Below are 20,719 nucleotides of genomic sequence, written 5' to 3' on the forward strand. Positions count from 1 at the left end.
CCCTAGGGTGCAATTTTACTTTGTCATAGTCGACACTGGAATCAGAATCCTTGTCGGTAGTAGTGTCTTGTGTTAAGGGACGCTTTTGAGACCCCGACGGGCCCTGTGGGTCGGTCCAATCTAAGGATTGACCCCCTGATGTCCCCCCTAATTCAGCCTTATCAAGCCTTTTATGTAACGATGCCACACTTGCATTCAACATATGCCACATGTCCATCCAATCTGGAGTCGGCACAACCGACGGGCACACACCACTCATTTGCTCCACCTCCTCTTTGGAAAAGCCTTCCGCCTCAGATATGTCGACACACACGTACCGACATCCCACACACACAGGGATTTACCTATAAGGGGACAAAACCCCAACCAGGCCCTTAGGAGAGACAGAGAGAGTATGCCAGCACACAGCCAGCGCTTAATTACACTGGAATATATGACCAGATAGCGCTTTTTATATATATAACCTTAATTCCCCCTCACTGCGTCGCCAAAGTGCCCCCCTCCTCTTTTTTCCAGCCTGAATGTTCAGCAGGGGAGAGACCAGGGAGCCAGCGTGTTCCTCATGCAGTTTCTGTGGAGAAAATGGCGCTGGTTAGTGCTGGGGATCAAGCTCCGCCCACCCGACGGCGGGCTTTGGTCCCGGTGATTTTTTAATAGAAAATGGCGGGGGATCGTAGAATTACTGCCCAGCAGCCTAATCTACCTTGTCAGTGCCCAAATGTGAGGTTTATTGCTACCCAGGGCCCCCCCCCCCTGCACCCTTCAGTGCCTGCTTTGTGTGTGTGACTGGGAGCAATGGCGCGCAGCTTACCGCTGCGCGCTTACCTCATGAAGATCTGATGTCTTCTGCCGCCTGAAGTCTTTTCCTCAATACTCACCCGCTTCTATCTTCGGCATCTGTGAGGAGGACGGTGGCGGCGCGCTCCGGGACGAACCCCAGGTGAGACCTGTGTTCCGACTCCCTCTGGAGCTAATGGTGTCCAGTAGCCTTAGAAACAGAGCCCAACTTGACAAGCCAGCTCTGCTTCTCTCTCCTCGGTCCCACGATGCAGGGAGCCTGTTGCCAACAGGACTCCCTGAAAATAAAAAACCTAACAAAATTCTTTTTCCACAGAAAACTCAGGAGAGCTCTCTGCAGTGCACCCACTCTCCTCTGGGCACAAGATCTAACTGAGGTCTGGAGGAGGGGCATAGAGGGAGGAGCCAGTGCACACCCATAGTTAAAGTTCTTTTTAGGTACCCTATCTCCTGCGGAGCCCGTCTATACCCCATGGTCCTTACGGAGTCCCCAGCATCCTCTAGGACGTAAGAGAAAAGAGGATGGTGGCCAGGACGTTCCTCATTCAGAGGAAGGAGAGGTTCCTTCAGCTGCATGGATTCTGTGATGGCGGACTAGGTGGGATTTATAGGTGAAGTGCTTTCCACACTCAGAGCAGAGAAAGGGCTTTTCCCCGGTGTGGATCCTTTTGTGTATCATGAGATAGGTGTGTCGGCTAAAACACTTCCCACATTCCGGGCAGGTAAAGGGCTTCTCGCCTGTGTGAATCCTCTGATGTCTGAGAAGATCAGATTTCTTACTGAAACATTTGCCACACTCAGAGCAAGCAAACGGCCTACCGCCAGAATGAGTCCGCCCGTGCGCCGAGAGAGCCGTCCGCTGACTGAAACACTTCCCACAGTCGGAGCACACGAAGGGCTTCTCTCCGGTGTGTACCCTTTGGTGTATCCCTAGGTACGTATGTCGGCTGAAGCACTTCCCACATTCCGAGCAGGCAAAGGGCTTCTCCCCGGTGTGAATTCTCTGATGCCGCACCAGATCGGACTTGGTAATGAAGCATTTCCCACACTCGGTGCATACAAAGTGCTTCTCTTCCGTGTGGATTCTCACGTGCTTCCTGAGTTCATACTTCAACACAAAGCTTTTCCCGCATTCGGAACAGGGATACGGCTTTACGCCAGTGTGGACAGTCATGTGCTTATTGAGGTCTCTTTTCTGGGGAAAACATTTCCCGCATTCTGTGCAGGAAAAGGGTTTCTCGCCTGTGTGGATTCTACGGTGGGAAATAAGGGTGGAGTACTGGGTGAAACTTTTGCCGCATTCAGAGCAGGAGAAGGTTTTCTCTCCGGTGTGGACCCGTCGATGGATGACCAGATGCGAGTGGCGGCTGAAACATTTCCCGCACTCTGAGCAAACAAAAGGTTTCTCTCCCGTGTGAATCTTCTCATGTCGGACCACGTCAGATTTCTTGCGGAAACATTTTCCGCACTCGGAACAGGAGAACGGTTTCTCTCCGGTGTGAACTCTCAGGTGGCGGACAAGCTGAGTTTCCCGCGTAAAGATCTTCCCGCACTCTGAGCAGGTAAATGCTTTCTCTGCTGTGTGAATCCTTTGATGTCGAATAAGATGCGAGTCCCGACTAAAACACTTTCCACACTCAGAACAGGTGAACGGCTTCTCCCCGGTGTGAATTTTCTCGTGTCTAATAACATCAGATTTTTTACTAAAACATTTCCCACACTCGTAGCATAGGAAGGGCTTCTCCCCGGTGTGAATTCGCTCATGTCTAGCCAAATCCGATTTACTGCTAAAAGTTTTATCGCAGATGGAGCAGGGAAATGTTTTCCTCTGCAGGTGGAAGCGCTTGTGTCTGGCCAGTTCCAGGGGCGTATTGCAGCACTTTGCACACTGGGGGCATGGATACTCTGTAGCTCCAGGAAAGGTGTAATCTGGGTCACTATCTTCTGTGGGTTTATAAAAGTCTGTGTCTGTGAGGTTGTCTTCGTCACATGAGAGAGACTCCTCCTTAATGATGACGGGGATGTAGTCAGTAGGGGTATGCACTTCAGTGTCTGTGAGATTTTCTTCTTCGTAGGAATCCGATTCATCCTTCGTGTATGACGCGTACTGTGTCGGCTGGGGTCTCTCATGTGCGTCGGAGTCCTCATGGGTGTGAGATATATAGTGTGTATGATCTTTGGGTGTATACATCTCGGTAACAGTCACATTTGCTTCATCACATGAGAGCGATTCCTCCTTGATATGAATAGATGTATATTGTGTGTCGGTCAGATTGCCTCTCTCGCATGAGACAGACGGATGTTGTGTGTGATCTGTGAGTGTGAGCTTTCCTTCTTCACATGACTCCTCAACGTGCTGGGTGCTCTTTACTGGCAAATAAATATTGCTGTCCTTTGTATCTTCTTCTTCTTCACACGACACCCATTCCTCCTTAATTTGCGTAAGCGTTATTTGTGTGGGTAAGGGCGAGACACCGTTCTCTTTCAGATCAGATTTCATGTGTAAAATGGGTTCTGGGCTTAGATTATGGACAAATCTTCCTTGATTACAGGGAATAACGCTGGTTTCTTCCTTTTTATAGTCCTCTGATGAAATGCTTCTGTTATTGCTCTCAGCTGTATCCCTCTCTGCAGCCAAATCTGTCCAGAGAAAAACAAGACACTGATTACAATGACTAACTGCAGAGAACACTGATTACAATGACTAACTGCAAAGAACACCGATTACAATGACTAACTGCAGAGAACACAGATTACAATGACTAACTGCAGAGAACACCGATTACAATGACTAACTGCAGAGAACACCAATTACAATGACTAACTGCAGAGAACACCGATTACAATGACTAACTGCAGAGAACACCGATTACAATGACTAACTGCAGAGAACACTGATTACAAATGACTAACTGCAGAGAACACCGATTACAATGACTAACTGCAGAGAACACCGATTACAATGACTAACTGCAGAGAACACCGATTACAATGACTAACTGCAGAGAACACAGATTACAATGACTAACTGCAGAGAACACTGATTACAAATGACTAACTGCAGAGAACACTGATTACAAATGACTAACTGCAGAGAACACGGATTACAAATGACTAACTGCAGAGAACACAGATTACAATGACTAACTGCAGAGAACACTGATTACAAATGACTAACTGCAGAGAACACAGATTACAATGACTAACTGCAGAGAACACTGATTACAATGAATAACTGCAGAGAACACTGATTACAAATGACTAACTGCAGAGAACACTGATTACAAATGACTAACTGCAGAGAACACCGATTACAATGACTAACTGCAGAGAACACCGATTACAATGACAAATTGCAGAGAACACCGATTACAATGACTAACTGCAGAGAACACTGATTACAAATGACTAACTGCAGAGAACACAGATTACAAATGACTAACTGCAGAGAACACAGATTACAATGACTAACTGCAGAGAACACCGATTACAATGACAAATTGCAGAGAACACCGATTACAATGACTAACTGCAGAGAACACAGATTACAATGACTAACTGCAGAGAACACTGATTACAAATGACTAACTGCAGAGAACACTGATTACAAATGACTAACTGCAGAGAACACTGATTACAAATGACTAACTGCAGAGAACACTGATTACAAATGACTAACTGCAGAGAACACTGATTACAAATGACTAACTGCAGAGAACACCGATTACAATGACTAACTGCAGAGAACACTGATTACAATGACTAACTGCAGAGAACACTGATTATAATGACTAACTGCAGAGAACACTGATTACAATGGCTAACTGCAGAGAACACTAATTATAATGACTAACTGCATAGAACACTGATTACAATGACTAACTGCAGAGAACACAAGACACTGATTACAATGACTAACTGCAGAGAACACTGATTATAATGACTAACCGCAGAGAACATGGATTACAATGACTAACAGCAGAGAACACTGATTACAATAACTGCAGAGAATACAAACCACTGGATTACAATGACTAACTGCAAAGAACAGAAGACACTGATTACAACAACTAACTGCAGAGAATGCAAGACACTGATTACAATGACTAACTGCAGAGAACAGAAGACACTGATTACAATGACTGCAGAGAATACAAGACACTGATTACAATGACTAACTGCAGAGAACACAAGACACTGATTACAATGACTAACTGCAGAGAACATGGATTACAATGACTAACAGCAGAGAACACTGATTACAATAACTGCAGAGAATACAAACCACTGGATTACAATGACTAACTGCAAAGAACAGAAGACACTGATTACAACGACTAACTGCAAAGAACAGAAGACACTGATTACGACTAACTGCAGAGAATACAAGACACTGATTACAATGACTAACTGCAGAGAACAGAAGACACTGATTACAATGACTGCAGAGAATACAAGACACTGATTACAATGACTAACTGCAGAGAACACAAGACACTGATTACAATGACTAACTGCAGAGAACACTGATTATAATGACTAACTGCAGAGAACATGGATTACAATGACTAACAGCAGAGAACACTGATTACAATAACTGCAGAGAATACAAACCACTGGATTACAATGACTAACTGCAAAGAACAGAAGACACTGATTACAACGACTAACTGCAGAGAACAGAAGACACTGATTACAATGACTGCAGAGAATACAAGACACTGATTACAATGACTAACTGCAGAGAACACAAGACACTGATTACAATGACTAACTGCAGAGAACTTATAAAATTTCAGAAGAAAAAGGACAACTATTTTTTAGGGGCACTCTTTAGAATAAATTAAAACTTAACTTTTAAAACGACTTACAAAGACATAACAACACATAACAATCAATGATACAACACACAGATAATGTTGTGTATTGTGGTACCTCTCCTATCCTTCACTTGTAACTATATGTTACATTGTTGTTTATTTTACCTCTGAAATAATCCTGTGAAAACTATTGGGTCTATTCAGACAATTATAACAAGTGCCTTTAGAACCTCTTGCACTGGGACAGATGAAACCACATAGTTTCCATGATGTTCTCTGGGGTGTCTATGAAGGTGCAGCTGATTAGATCACCAGATGGAATCCTAATAGTAACTACACCAGTGTTGGTGCACAGTCCACAAGACTGATGGTAACACTTGGATGTAAGATGCCAGTTAGAGGCCGAGTGACAAAATGCCAAAAAGAAACCCAGACCACTGTCTGCTGCCCCTGAGATCATACTCTGCATGTATAAAGGACCTGATACTTAGTGTACAGCAGTATAAAAAGTCTCTTACCAAGTGATATGGCTGGATGGCGGCCATTTATGTACTGATCCTCAGGTCCTACGGAAGGCTCCATCTTCTGGAAGAAAGAGAAGAATATGATAGAAGTAAATGACATGGAACTTATCCTGCAAGACATCGGAGACAAACTAGCATCAGGGTAGCCTCATGCCCTAGGAGTGTTATTATCTATTATTTATAGTGTCCATAGCACTGAACAGAGAATAATACAGGTGGGTGCAGAACCAATCTATGAGATGTGACAAGAGCCAGCGCTCTTAGAGGGTGGACAGAAAAGATCAGAGGGTTAGTGCTCTGGAGAAAAGGACAGAACAGGGAAATAATAAGAGGGCGGAGAGCTTACAGACTAGCGGACCGGAGCGAGTCTACCATGTAAGAGGTATGTGTATATACAGTACGTCTATGGATACAGAATTACGCTCTTAGGACCCAACCACAAGTGGCTGGGGAGAATTCCTTTGTTTGCTCCACTAATCAGAGAATTCCTGAAGAAGCTTCTCTGCCTCTACCATGGACAATCTATATTATATAAAGGGTAAAGCTGCATCCTCTGTGATCCCCACATATGGCCATCCAGATATACAATGATAAATACAAGTATCAGGGCCATCAGACCTCGAAGGCTGGACAAATCTGCTATCGGGCCGGGCCAGGGAAGAAAATAAAAGAACTTCATGTACAGAAAGGTTCCATGCACTGGCTCAGACATCAGCAGACGCGACTGGCCGATTAATGTGCCCTTTACCTCTCACAGATGGGCCACCACGGTTACATTATCCCAAGTAGTCCAATTCCACAGCTAAATCTCCCAACAGATTGCACAACTGTTGTATCTCAGCCGCCATGAGCTCGTTATGGGACATAACTTGTACCGTTTCTGTATATACATCACACGTGCTTAACTATAGGTCGTTCAAATGAGTGACTATGCCAAAGAAAATTGTTGTAGCACCAAAAGCCAATATTTCCTTCGACCAGTGGATGAAGACGCAGCTCTCAGATGTGTACCACACTTCCCCACTAGACAGATGTGTGATTCTGCTTCATGCTATCACTAATGGTGGAGCAGAAACTGTCCCTCATAACCCAAAACTTGTACGAACAGGCGGTAAGTTCCTAAAGTGCATCAAAGTCCAAGAGAGATGCTGTAATCCTGACGGATGTGGGGCACGTTGATCTTCACCTGACCACCTTTATATCTGATAAATGGGAACTACTGACACTAAGAAAAGCTGACACTTGTCTAATGCGATAAACACCATTGCTTACACAATATTTATTTAATATATTGAGGTCAACGTTTCTCATTATTGTGTTTCATGGAGCGTCGACATGTTCTGAATTATTAGGTAATGTCCCATTCCCAGCAGTCACCTCTCCAGTCAGCAGCTGAATGATCTTCTGCTCCCTGTGTCTCTCATGTATCAGTGACTGAGGTGGAGGCACCGTGATGTGGCTCAGGGTCCTGCTCAGTCCTTCTGACACACACAATGATACAGTCATCATCCAGACGCATCCCCTGGTGTTACTGTATAATTCCCATTTTATAAATGGGGGAAAATGCTTAAAGGGCACATCCCAACGTATTCTGTTATGAAAGAGAAGGAAATCACCTGCAAAGCCTTCCAAAACATGACTCAGTTAGCAACATGCAAAAAAACTTTATGAAGAAGTAGAAGGAGCCAACCTGGGACAGCTGTCCCAATTTTCCAAGCCTAAGTACGCCCTACCAGTTGCTGAGATATCACACTGAGCAATGGAAGTTTGCCAGCCTTTGTAGAGACTAGCCTCCTATCTATCGAACCTTCAACAAATAAAAAAGAGAAGGGAAAAAAATATAACTTGGGTAGTTAGTCCAGAAGGTCTGCATCAAAGTAGGACTTTGTTATTGGTTTTAAAACCCATAGACTAATCCAAATGTTCCCAATGAATCACAAAATGCGTGAAGACCTTCAGATGTAGAGACCAAGATGAGTGATCGAGTTTGGTGCTTTTACCATTGTTAACCTGTTGATTATGGAACAAGTAGGTCTTAAGCTTGAGGATATGGATGATGGTCATAGTTCCAAGGCTGCACCTGCTGCGGTAGGTATACCTCTAAGGTTAACATCCAGTAACCATCGGAGTTCCTAAAGGACACCAAATCTTGAAGGAACAAGATTGATGGTTATGAAAGCAACAAAATTCTCTTAAAATCATCTGATGTAAGCAAAACGATCAAACGATTGCTCCTCAACCAAGGCATTCACCTCTTTGTATATGGAAGAGGAGTTAGATACCTTTCTAAATGAGGAACCAAAAAGTATGACCTCTGTTTTAGGGAAGCTACAAACTGGGCACCCTGTGGCACTGAGCTAAACAAGAATACGGCTATGGGACAGTGACTGAGGATGTGTGCATTCCCAAGTCTATCTGCACCACCGGACACTATTCAAAGACTAATCTAATGCTGAGAGGTTGGTGAGGAGCTTGCCTACTGAGCAAAAAGAAGATGCCAAGTTTGAGCTTTTTGGAGGTAAGCACTGTATCGACTGGGACTGCCAAGGAGGAAAGTTAACCTGGCAACAGATATACTAACAGTAAATAAGCACCAAAAGGAGGGGAAAATGCAGATGACAGGGTCTTTTTCCCCCTTACCTCCCCAGTCATGTCCCTGTATTATTATTATTATAGATCATACGAGATGTTACAGTGACACTCCTAGATCCCCTCACCTCCCCAGTCATGTCCCTGTATTATTAGTATAGATATGTGATGTCACTATGACACTCCCAGATCCCCTCACCTCCCCAGTCATGTCCCTGTATTATTACTATAGATATATATGATGTCACTATGACACTCCCAGATCCCCTCACCTCCCCAGTCATGTCCCTGTATTATTACTATAGCTATAAGTGATGTCACTATGACATTCCCAGATCCCCTCACCTCCCCAGTCATGTCCCTGTATTATTACTATAGATATAAGTGGTGTCACTGTGACACTCCCAGATCCCCTCACCTCCCCAGTCATGTCCCTGTATTACTATAGATATAAGTGATGTCACTGTGACGTTCCCAGATCCTCTCACCTCCCCAGTCATGTCTCTATTATTACTATAGATATAAGTGATGTTACTGTGACACTCCCAGATCCCCACACCTCCCCAGTCATGTCTCTATTATTACTATAGATATAAGTGACATCACTGTGACACTCCCAGATCCCCTCACCTCCCGAGTCATGTCTCTATTATTACTATAGATATAAGTGATGTCACTGTGACACTCCCAGATCCCCTCACCTCCCCAATCATGTCTCTATTATTACTATAGATATAAGTGACGTGACTGTGACACTCCCAGATCCCCTCACCTCCCTAGTCATGTCCCTGTATTACTGTAGATATAAGTCAGGCATGTCCAAACTGCGGCCCTCCAGCTGTTGTGAAACTACATATCCCAGCATGCCCTGACACAGCTTTAGCATTCTCTGACAACAAAACTGTGTCAGGGCATGCTGGGATATGTAGTTTCACAACAGCTGGAGGGCCGCAGTTTGGACATGCCTGATATAAGTGATGTCAGTGTGATGTTCCCAGATCCCCTCACCTCTCAAGTCATGTCCCTGTATTATTACTATAGATATATGTGATGTCACAGTGACACTCCCAGATCCCCTCACCTCCCCAGTCATGTCGCTGTATTATTACTATAGATATAAGTGATGTCACTGTGACACTCCCAGATCCCCTCACCTCCCCAGTCATGTCCCTGTATTATTACTAGATATAAGTGATGTCACTGTGACACTCCCAGATCCCCTCACCTCCCCTATCATGTCTCTATTATTACTATAGATATAAGTGACGTGACTGTGACACTCCCAGATCCCCTCACCTCCCCAGTCATGTCCCTGTATTACTATAGATATAAGTGATGTCAATGTGACGTTCCCAGATCCCCTCACCTCCCCAGTCATGTCTCTATTACTATAGATATAAGTGACGTCACAGTGACGTTCCAAGATCCTCTCACCTTCCCAGTCATGTCCCTGTATTATTACTATAGATATAAGTGATGTTACTGTGATGCTCCCAGATCCCTTCACCTTCCCCAGTCCTGTCCCTGTATTATTACTGTAGATATGTGATGTCACTGTGACGTTCCCAGATCCCCTCACCTCCCCAGTCATGTCTCTATTATTACTATAGATATAAGTGACGTCACAGTGACGTTCCAAGATCCTCTCACCTTCCCAGTCATGTCCCTGTATTATTACTATAGATATAAGTGATGTTACTGTGATGCTCCCAGATCCCTTCACCTTCCCCAGTCCTGTCCGTGTATTATTACCAGGAATAAAAGGGGCATCATCATGACTCCTCACCTCTCCAGTCAGCAGGTAGATGGTCTTCTGGGTGATAAAGAATATATTATCAGTCACTTTGTCAGTGTTCTTGCCCATCCTTAGGAAATAAGCTTAGAGGCATTTCTCGTCCTTACTTTGCCAACCTATAAAACAGCAGAAAGAAATTGATATAGTACAGATATTCTTAGTCCGGGACTGATGCTTCGTCCTGCTGTGAAGAGGGACTCTATATTGCATGTAGACTCTACAAATGTTTTTCTTCCTTCTTCCTACGGATATCATAGACAAGTCACATGACAGGGTATGATGGCGGCTCTGGCCACAACACAAACAAGTGGCAATGAGAAGGGGGGGGGGGGGGTGATGGATGTTCTGGGTAAAGCAAACATAGAAAAGTTGATAGTGGTCGCAGCCTGGGAGAAGAAAGGGATCTGATGCTGGACTTGTGCAGGTGTCGGGGCGGATGGAGTGGCCTGGGATCTGTACCCAGTGAGGAGTGTGCAGCACATTGGTATCTGGAGGGCTGGGGGCGCTGGTGCTTGGTAAGGGGAATTTCTGTGTATGCCCAGGATGGATCTGCGTGGATTCCTGGTCACCTGTGAAATCTCGCTGTCTCCAAAACAGCACAAGCAGACACGCTATTCCCACAATCCATTGCTCTAAGTGCACAGGGCTGGGCTAATGATACAGTGGTTTACAACGCATGATAAATGGCCACCTGCAGGTTCAAATCGCCAGCTGTGTGCGTCGTTTTCCAGCTAAGTAAGTGTAACGCCACAGTGCAGCGCGTTGGGTTTGGAAACTGCAGGTGTGCGCTGATGTTCCAGCAGTATTCCCTCCAATGGGGAATGCCGGGATGTGTAGCGGATGTTGATATTGAGATGTATCATAGCACAGGGGTCGGATCAGCATGTGTGTAGGGAACGTTATTCAGCCCACAGAAGCATGTGAGAGGTGAGGGTGTAATATGCAAATTCCACACCAGAATGTTGACAGGTTCTGAATGAGGCAGTGTTTTTGCTTTACCCTGACCCAAAAATGTTTTGTCAACATTCTGGTGTCAACATGTTAAATGACAATAAGGAGATTTATGGTAAGAACTTGCCTTTGTTAAATCTCTTTCTGCGAGGTACACTGGTATTCCACAGGGAATAACATCAGGGATGTCCTAAAGCAGTTCCTCATGGGAGAAGAAGCACTGTAGCGGGCACAAGAACTCGGCGTTCAAAGGAGGCATCATGGGAGGCGGAAGTATCGAAGGCATAGAACCTGATGAATGTGTTCACCGAGGACCACGTAGCCGCATTGCACAATTGTTGTAGGGTCGCACCACGGCGGGCCGCCCAAGAAGGTCCAAAAGACTGAGTAGAATGGGCCTTAATCGTAGCAAAATCTGGAAGCCAAGCCTGTACATAAGCTTGTGCAATCACCATTCTAATCCATTTGGCAAAAGGTCTGCATATTCGCAGGCCAGCCACATTTATGAAAACCAAAAAGAACAAAGCGAGAATCCGATCTCCTAAGGGAGACAGTTCTCTTCACATAGATAAGGAGAGCCCGTACCACATCCAGAGACCGCTCTTTAGAGGACAAATCAAGAGAGATAAAGGCCAGAACCACAATCTCTTGGTTAAGGTGGAAAGATGACACCACCTTGGGCAAATAACCTGGGCAAGTTCTAAGAACCGCACGGTCACTGTGAAAAATCAGAAAGGGAGACCGACAGGACAAAGCGCCTAAGTCTGAAAACCATCTAGCAGAGGCAATAGCCAGCAAAAGCAGGACCTTAAGCGTAAGCCATTTAAGGTCCACAGGTTCAAACGGAGACTCTTGCAGGGCATCTAGAAGAACAGACAAGTACCAAGGAGCCACCGGAGGGACATAGGGAGGTTGAATCCTGAGAACACCCTGAGTGAAAGTGAACGTCAGGCAGAGATGCAAATTTTCTCTGAAACCATATCGACAAGGCTGAAATAGGCCTTCCTCAAGGTTCATAAGTCCAGGCCCTGTTGCACAAACGCCAAAAATTTGGCAGTACTGAACTTGTACACATCTTAATTCTTATCCACACACCATTTTAATTGCATTTCATTTTTGTATCACTTTCTCTATAGCTTCGGCTTCCTAAATACTAATTTATTAACACTATAGTTTTTTCACTGGTATGCTACGCTGGGCTTTCTGGCTTATGCTGGTGTTTTGGGGTGCCACACCCTGCACCTAGATTTAGCGCTAGGGACCCCAAATATACAGAGACGCCTTGATGTGGCTTTGGGGCTTATTCACACATTTGCGCAAATATGTGTAACGAAGATCTCAGAATTCTATTATCATGTGGGATTTATATCTGGTTACGGTTATCATTCAGGGTGCTGGGGGAAACCAATTGCCTTTCTTTCACACACCAGGTGAAATAAGAATTCCAGACTCTATAATAAATCCAAGCCGAAGCAGGTTTACAGGCTTTCACCATTGTTTGAATGACTGCCTCAGAAAAACCTTTGGCCCTCAGGACCGAAGCTTCAAGAGCCACGCCATCAAAGCCAGTCGGGCCAAATCCTGGTGTACATAATGGCCCTGAACGAGGAGGTCTGGGCTTTGTGGAAGCAGAAGAGGACGCTCTATCGAGAGACCCTGCAGGTCTGAGAACCAATGCACTCTGGGACACGCAGGAGCGATCAGAAGTAGGATTCCTCCTTTTTGCTTGAACTTCCTTATTACCCCGGGCAGGAGTGACACTGGAGGGAACATGTATGGCAGCCGAAAGTTCCATGGAATTGCCAGTGCGTCCACGAACGCTGCTTGAGGATCCCTTGTTCTTGCTCTGAAGACCGGAACCTTGTGATTGTGTCAAGACGCCATCAAGTCTACATCTGGTAGGCCCTACTTGTCCACTAGTTTAAATACTTCTGGATGACGGCTCCACTCTCCGGCATGTACGTCCTGACGACTGAGGAAGTACGCTTACCAGTTGAGGACCCCCGAAATGAACACTGCCGATATGGCTGGCAGATAGCGTTCCTCCCATTGAAGAATCTTTAACACTTCCAACCTTGCCATGCGGCTTCGAGTGCCACCTTGATGATTTATGTACGCCACCGTGGTGGATTTGTCCGACTGTACTTGAACAGGCCTGTTCTATATCAGAGGCAGGACCAGTTTCAAAGCATTGAACACTGCCTGCAACTCCTGAATATTTATCGGGAGGAAAGATTACTCCCTGGTCCACCGACCCTGAAAAGACTGTTGCTCCAACACCGCGCCCCAACCCCGCAGACTGGCATCAATCGCCAGAAGGACCCAGTTGGAGATCCAGAAGGGATGGCCCCTGCTCAATTGCTGGTCCTGCAGCCACCAGGTCAGTGACAGACAAACCTCCGGAGTCAAGGATATCATGTGAGATCTGATCCAGTGAGGCAGGCCGTCCCATCTGGCAAGGATTAGCTTCTGCAGAGGACGAGAGTGCAATTGAGCGTACTCCATCATGTCGAAAGCCGACACCATGATGCCTAGTACTTGCATCACAGAGTGTATCGACACTCGCGGATGAGAAAGGAAGCATCTTATCCTGTCCTGAAGCTTCAGGACCTTCTCCGGAGACAAGAACAACCGTTGGTTGAGCGTTTCCAACAATGCCTCCAGGTGCACCATGCTCTGAGCAGGGACCAGGGAGGATTTCTTCCAGTTGAGGAGCCACCCGTGGGCTTGCAGGAATTGGACCGTCAGTTCCAGATGATGTAGAACCTCTGGGGAGTTCGCCAAGATCAGCAAGTCGTCCAGATACGGCAGGATCCTGATACCCTGACGTTGGAGCACAGCCGTCATAACCGCCATGACCTTGGTGAATATTGGCGGAGCCGTGGTCAGGCCAAAACGCAAGGCCCGGAATTGATAATGTAGGTTGCCAATAGCAAACCGCAGGTATTGCTGATGCGACATGGCAATAGGGATGTGACCGGACGGTCTCGTACGAAAAGCAGTCACCACTTTCGCGTCCCGTCCCCAGTACACAGATTGGATGTTCAGGTCACACGGGACCTGGCCACATAGGGGATTCCCGCTTACAGTCAGTAACTGCCTGTTACTGACTCCACCCACTGTGCTGTGGGCGGGTTTATGCTGCCACCACCAAACTCCTAACCTGCCGTGGCGTTTGGAACCACGGTACTGCTCTGTATGTGCCGACACGCTGCCTTACCACACCTGTGTGGACGAATCCCCACTAGTCCTCTACCGGTAGCTGGCGGAAGGCGGAACTTGGAGACGTTTGGGTGCTCCCGGGACAGCCGGAGAACGGGGCTATGTTTTGCATAGGCCTGCAGGTCACAAGATGAAGCGTCGTCTTTAGGCAGAAGATCTTTATTTGGCCAAATACAGCCTTCAAAAAGGCTCAGCAATACAGCGAGATGTTTACAGCAGAATGAAGATGGTATAATACACTCTGGAGGCTCACAGGCATCCTCTTTTTATCTCAGTTCTACACACAGTACCACAGGGGGGTAAGCCCTCCCTGTCTTCTCCAACCAATCAGGTTATCGCACAAAATATAAATAAATACAAGTTACATCTCAAAAGTTAAGAATTAGATAAAGCATTCCTGCTCCTCTTCATATATAACCAAACCAGTGTGCTATCCCAAACACAATCTAATTATCATCTTCCTGTCTCTTTCACAAATGTAAATATAACTTGCATTTCAATTGCATTCACCCTCTCACACATAGACACCGTTCTTATAAGTTAAACATAATCTGCATCACACATAATGCAGCCTAAGAAATCTTACATCAAACTGTTGTTACATGAAACCCACTAGTTTTCATTCATAAAACACAATCTGATTTAGCAGCCCCTTGTGTCTCCATGTAAAACCAGTTCTGAGTCATCACACCACAGGAGATGCTGACAGCACAGTCTTCTTTCCAAACCTTCATTTGTACCTGAAAGCGAATGTTTTCCCACCAGAAGGCTGCTAATCGACACCCTGCTTTAGCTAGGACAAGTAACATATGACTGGCTATGTACAAGTTGCTGGAGAACAATCGTCAAGGTCTTCTAGAAACAAAATACCTTGTACTTTCCTCATAAGTGCCCTGTCCATGCAGTTCTATAACTGTCCATCATTCTCCAACTGCGCACTGCACAGCGATATAACATACGACACATTATTAAATATATTTTAAATACCCGGTGCCTAGCACCCATAATACATTTAAAGATGGCGACTAGCGCCAGTGCATAGTTTAAAAGTGACGCCAAGCTCCTATTGTCCTCAAAATGGCGCTGGGCACTTGGTGTTTAACCCCTTATGTGCCGTGGCCGCCATTAACCATGTGGCCGCCAGAGTCTCCGGCCACAAGGGATATATAGGTAAGCATTCTATATGTCCAGGGATACCATATAGTCCATGGGCTCCTAGGCCGGAACAATAGAGCAAAGAGTTTCCATACGGAACCTGGATACCTTCACAAATTTGTTCAAAGACTTGAGGTTGAGAATGGGGCGGAAGGATCCATTCGGTTTTGGAACAACGCTGAATAGTACCCCCTGCCCCTCTGATCCAGAGGCACCGGCACTATCACTCCTGTGTCCAGGAGGGATTGTACCACCAAATGGAGTTTTTGCTTTTTCCGGATCCGAAGGGATATTTGTTGAGCAAAACTGGTGAGAGGGACGTTTCTTGAGAGAGATGGTGTATCCGTGAGTGACGACTTCCCTCACCCAGGCGTCTGGAGTGGTCTGTAACCATACCTGGGCAAATCCTAGAGGTCGGCCTCCCACCCTGGGGTCCCCCAGGGGGAGGCCCGCCCCGTCATGCAGCAGGCTTGTCTGTTTTGGAAGCAGGCTGACGGGCAGCCCAGGAACGTTTAGGTTTGGGCTTAGTGGATTTGGAAGTGCGAGCCTGTTTCGGCTACGCCTGACCCTTTGCTTTACTTGGAGGTCGAAAAGGAACGAAATGTGGTACTCTTAGCCTTCGTAGCCAAAGGATTAGTACTTGGTAGACATGCAGTCTTAGCAGACGCTAAGTCAGCAACAATCTTGTTCAGCTCTTCCCCAAAAAGGATGTCTCCCTTAAAAGGGAGCACCTCCAAGGTCTTTTTAGAGTCCAGATCCACAGACGAGGACCGCAACCACAGAATCCGGCGAGCCATAATGGACGTAGTAGACGCTTTGGCCGCCAGAACACCTTTGGCCGCCTCCTAAATATAAATGAGAGGTTGTGATAATATATGAAAGACACTGTCTGGCATTATCAGAAAAATTAGAAGGTAGCTCCACTTCAACAGCTTGAACCCAGGCTTCAATAGTCTTTGCAGCCAAAGAAGCCGCTATAGTAGGTCTATGCAGAGTACCCGCAAGAGTGTAAATAGACTTCAAGCAACCCTCCACACGCTTATCCGTCGGTTCCTTCAGAGAGGTGACAGTAGTGACAGGCAGAGTAGAAGATACCACAAGACACGCGACATGCGAGTCCACCGGTGGTGGTGTTTCCCAATGTTTACTTAACTCTGCAGCGATGGAATAACGAGCTAGCATATTCTTAGACAGGGAGAATTTCTTTCCTGGAGACTCCCAGGATTCCTGACGTATGTCAACTAAACGGTTAGAATGGGGCAAGACTAATTTAGTAACCTTCTGATGCTTCAACTTATCAGGTTTCTTAGACATATCCGAAGGTGCAGATTCATAATCAATCTGAAGAATCAGCCTGATAGCCTCCAAGAGACCAGGAACATCCACCTGTGTTGTAGATTCCCCATCAGAAGCCTCTGCATCAGTGTCTGATGGGTCAGTAGATGCACCATCCTCATCGAATGAAGTATCCGTAAAATGCGTGGATTGTGATGAGGTAATAGCCCGCTTAGATTGCCCTTTGGTCCTAGGAGGGTGAGGGTTAGGTTTTTGTTTAACCAAAGACTGATTTAATTGCTGTAACTGAGTGGACAGATTATCTGCCCATGGCGGATTAACTGCAGGGACAATATGTGGCTGTAATGGCACAGGAGGTCCTACAGGGGGCGCAAATCTCGTTACTAGCGTAGTCAGCAAATTAGAAAAAGCAGCCCAATGTGGGTCTTGGTGTGCCACCGATGCTGCAGATTGACTCAGGGGTATAGATCCCCCAGTACCTGGACCCTCAGCTGGAATATTTTCCTCAGATAAATCCGCGGCGTCAGCACTGCATGACGCAGGATCAGCCACGGATCTCCTACCCTGTGTAGCAGACATTATATAGAAATGTAGTCTTAGGGTGTAACAGTACAATATAGCCATACACAGTACCTGACAAAACTCCCCCTGTGCAATGTGACTGCAGATACAGAACACAAACAGGATTTAAGTGATATATGGTGACTGAAATACACAGAGAAAAATACCAAACAGTATATTCTGTGAAACACTATATATATGTGACCCTGACGCACTTAGACCCCCAGGGTACAGAATATAGTGACAGCAATATGTGTGTGATACACAGAATGGAAACCACACAGCAGCTACAGGCACACACAGTCACATGTACAATGCAGAAATTATTACAAAAAAACAATAAAACTGCTCTGGACTAGCAATACTACATATATATATGTATGTATATAGATATAACAATGCACAGTAAACACTGGATGTATATCACAGGATACTTGTACTATATATCCCTGTAGTAATGCACTTGTTCTTAACCAACACTGTCTAAACGACATGTAGAATATGTAAGTGTCCTGTAAACGCACAGCGCTGATGATGCAGGCGGCTTTACAGAGGAGGCATCACCCAGCAGTCCCAGAATCAGCGCAGCTGTGTGTAATGGCGCCCAAATGCTGACAGGGAGTGAGGGAGAGAGAGACGCAGCTCCAGGGCGGTCCGTTTCCGGAGACCGCGCCGGATTGCGATTTCAGCGGGTCTCGCCTGGGGGACCCTCTTACCTCCTCCCTGAACTTGCGGCCAGGCGATCCCGGAGAGCAGCGGCGAGTGTATGTGCCCGAGGAAGAGAACCGGAGCCTCCGCTGTGAGTACCCGGCAACCAGGGTGCGGGTGTATACAGCGCCGCCGGGGGAGGTGATGGAGCCGCAGCACGATATGTCAGACTGACATATAGAACTTCTAAGTGTCTATGCTGCGACCCTTGAATTCTTCTTTCTTCAGAAAAGCTCTTTTCAGGGCCGCCCAGCGCAGCGCTCCCTGTTATCTGCCTGCACCAACTTACACACTGAGCTCCTGTGCACGGAGGCGGGGTTATATAGAGGAGGCAGTGCAATGCATCCTGGGAACAGTCAAAGCATTTAGCCCGTTGGTGCCTCGGACCAAGATCCAACTCTACACCCTGATGTAATTCCCTGTGGAATCACAGTTTACCCTGCAGCAGAAAATAAGATTCTTGGTCATTTCCAGTTGAATCCTTTTCTCTGAAGCAGGCTGTGGGACACTGGACCACAGGATTGCAGGATGGGGATGGAGTTTAGTACTTAAACCAATTGAAACTTTAAATCTAAGCTCCTCCCCCCCGCAGCCCATAATGCCAGTGCTTCTTCTGAGAGAGTCCGGTAAGGAGCAGCACTAATCCAGTGCAACCGTTAGAACAAACCAGCAAAAACCCAAACCTAACACAACTGAGTGTGAGCGAGGGATCGCACTGTCCCCAAACCTAGCATGACCGAGTGTGAGCGAGGAATCGCACTGTCCCCAAACCTAGCATGACCGAGTGTGAGCGAGGGATCGCACTGTCCCCAAACCTAGCATGACCGAGTGTGAGCGAGGGATCGCACTGTCCCCAAACCTAGCATGACCGAGTGTGAGCGAGGAATCGCACTGTCCCCAAACCTAGCATGACCGAGTGTGAGCGACGGATCGCACTGTCCCCAAACCTAGCATGACCGAGTGTGAGCGAGGGATCGCACTGTCCCCAAACCTAGCATGACCGAGTGTGAGCGAGGAATCGCACTGTCCCCAAACCTAGCATGACCGAGTGTGAGCGAGGGATCGCACTGTCCCCAAACCTAGCATGACCGAGTGTGAGCGAGGGATCGCACTGTCCCCAAACCTAGCATGACCGAGTGTGAGCGAGGAATCGCACTGTCCCCAAACCTAGCATGACCGAGTGTGAGCGAGGGATCGCACTGTCCCCAAACCTAGCATGACCGAGTGTGAGCGAGGGATCGCACTGTCCACAAACCTAGCATGACCGAGTGTGAGCGAGGGATAGCACTGTCCCCAAACCTAGCATGACCGAGTGTGAGCGAGGGATCGCGCTGTCCCCAAACCTAGCATGACCGAGTGTGAGCGAGGGATCGCACTGTCCCCAAACCTAGCATGACCGAGTGTGAGCGAGGGATCGCACTGTCCCCAAACCTAGCATGACCGAGTGTGTGTGAGAGATCGCAGTATCCCCAAACCTAGAATGACCGACTGTGAGCGAGGGACCGCAGTATCCCCAAACCTAGCATGACCGAGTGTGAGCGAGAGATCGCACTGTCCCCAAACCTAGCATGACCGAGTGTGAGCGAGGGATCGCACTGTCCCCAAACCTAGCATGACCGAGTGTGAGCGAGGGATCGCACTGTCCCCAAACCTAGCATGACCGAGTGTGAGCGAGGGATCGCAGTATCCCCAAACCTAGCATGAACGAGTGTGAGCGAGGGACTGCAGTATCCCCAAACCTAGCATGACCGAGTGTGAGCGAGGGATCGCACTGTCCCCAAACCAGGCATGACCGAGTGTGAGCGAGGTACCGCAGTATCCCCAAACCTAGCATGAACGACTGTGAGCGAGGGATCGCACTGTCCCCAAACCTAGCATGACCGAGTGTGAGCGAGGGACCGCACTGTCCCCAAACCTAGCATGACCGAGTGTGAGCGAGGGATCGCACTGTCGCCAAACCTAGCATGACCGAGTGTGAGCGAGGGATCGCACTGTCCCCAAACCTAGCATGACCGAGTGTGAGCGAGGGATAGCACTGTCCCCAAACCTAGCATGACCGAGTGTGAGGGAGGGATCGCACTGTCCCCAAACCTAGCATGACCGAGTGTGAGGGAGGGATCGCACTGTCCCCAAACCTAGCATGACCGAGTGTGAGCGAGGGATCGCACTGTCCCCAAACCTAGCATGACAGAGTGTGAGCGAGGGATCGCACTGTCCCCAAACCTAGCATGACCGAGTGTGAGCGAGGGATCGCCCTGTCCCCAAACCTAGCATGACCGAGTGTGAGCGAGGGACCGCAG

The 20,719-nt window shown here is 47.1% G+C and overlaps 1 protein-coding gene across 2 annotated transcripts in view; it reads right to left on the minus strand.

Moving 5' to 3' along the window:
* Positions 1-1,261: 1,261 nt before the first annotated feature.
* LOC134983566 (zinc finger protein 260-like) overlaps positions 1,262-20,719 on the minus strand; it is a 64,967-nt gene continuing 45,509 nt past the window's right edge. Inside the window, exons 2-4 of one of the 2 annotated variants that reach the window (XM_063949223.1) lie at positions 10,518-10,642; positions 6,137-6,203; positions 1,262-3,438 (exon numbers count right to left, since the gene is read on the minus strand). In XM_063949223.1, coding sequence (XP_063805293.1) covers positions 1,340-3,438; positions 6,137-6,203; positions 10,518-10,595 — 2,244 coding nt within the window. In that variant the 5' untranslated portion in view covers positions 10,596-10,642 and the 3' untranslated portion in view covers positions 1,262-1,339. The remainder of the gene's footprint in view (positions 3,439-6,136; positions 6,204-10,517; positions 10,643-20,719) is intronic. The other variant, XM_063949224.1, reaches the window with a different exon arrangement.

This window comes from Pseudophryne corroboree (genome assembly GCF_028390025.1).
Source record: "Pseudophryne corroboree isolate aPseCor3 chromosome 3 unlocalized genomic scaffold, aPseCor3.hap2 SUPER_3_unloc_18, whole genome shotgun sequence".
Classification (NCBI taxonomy): Eukaryota; Metazoa; Chordata; class Amphibia; order Anura; family Myobatrachidae; genus Pseudophryne; species Pseudophryne corroboree.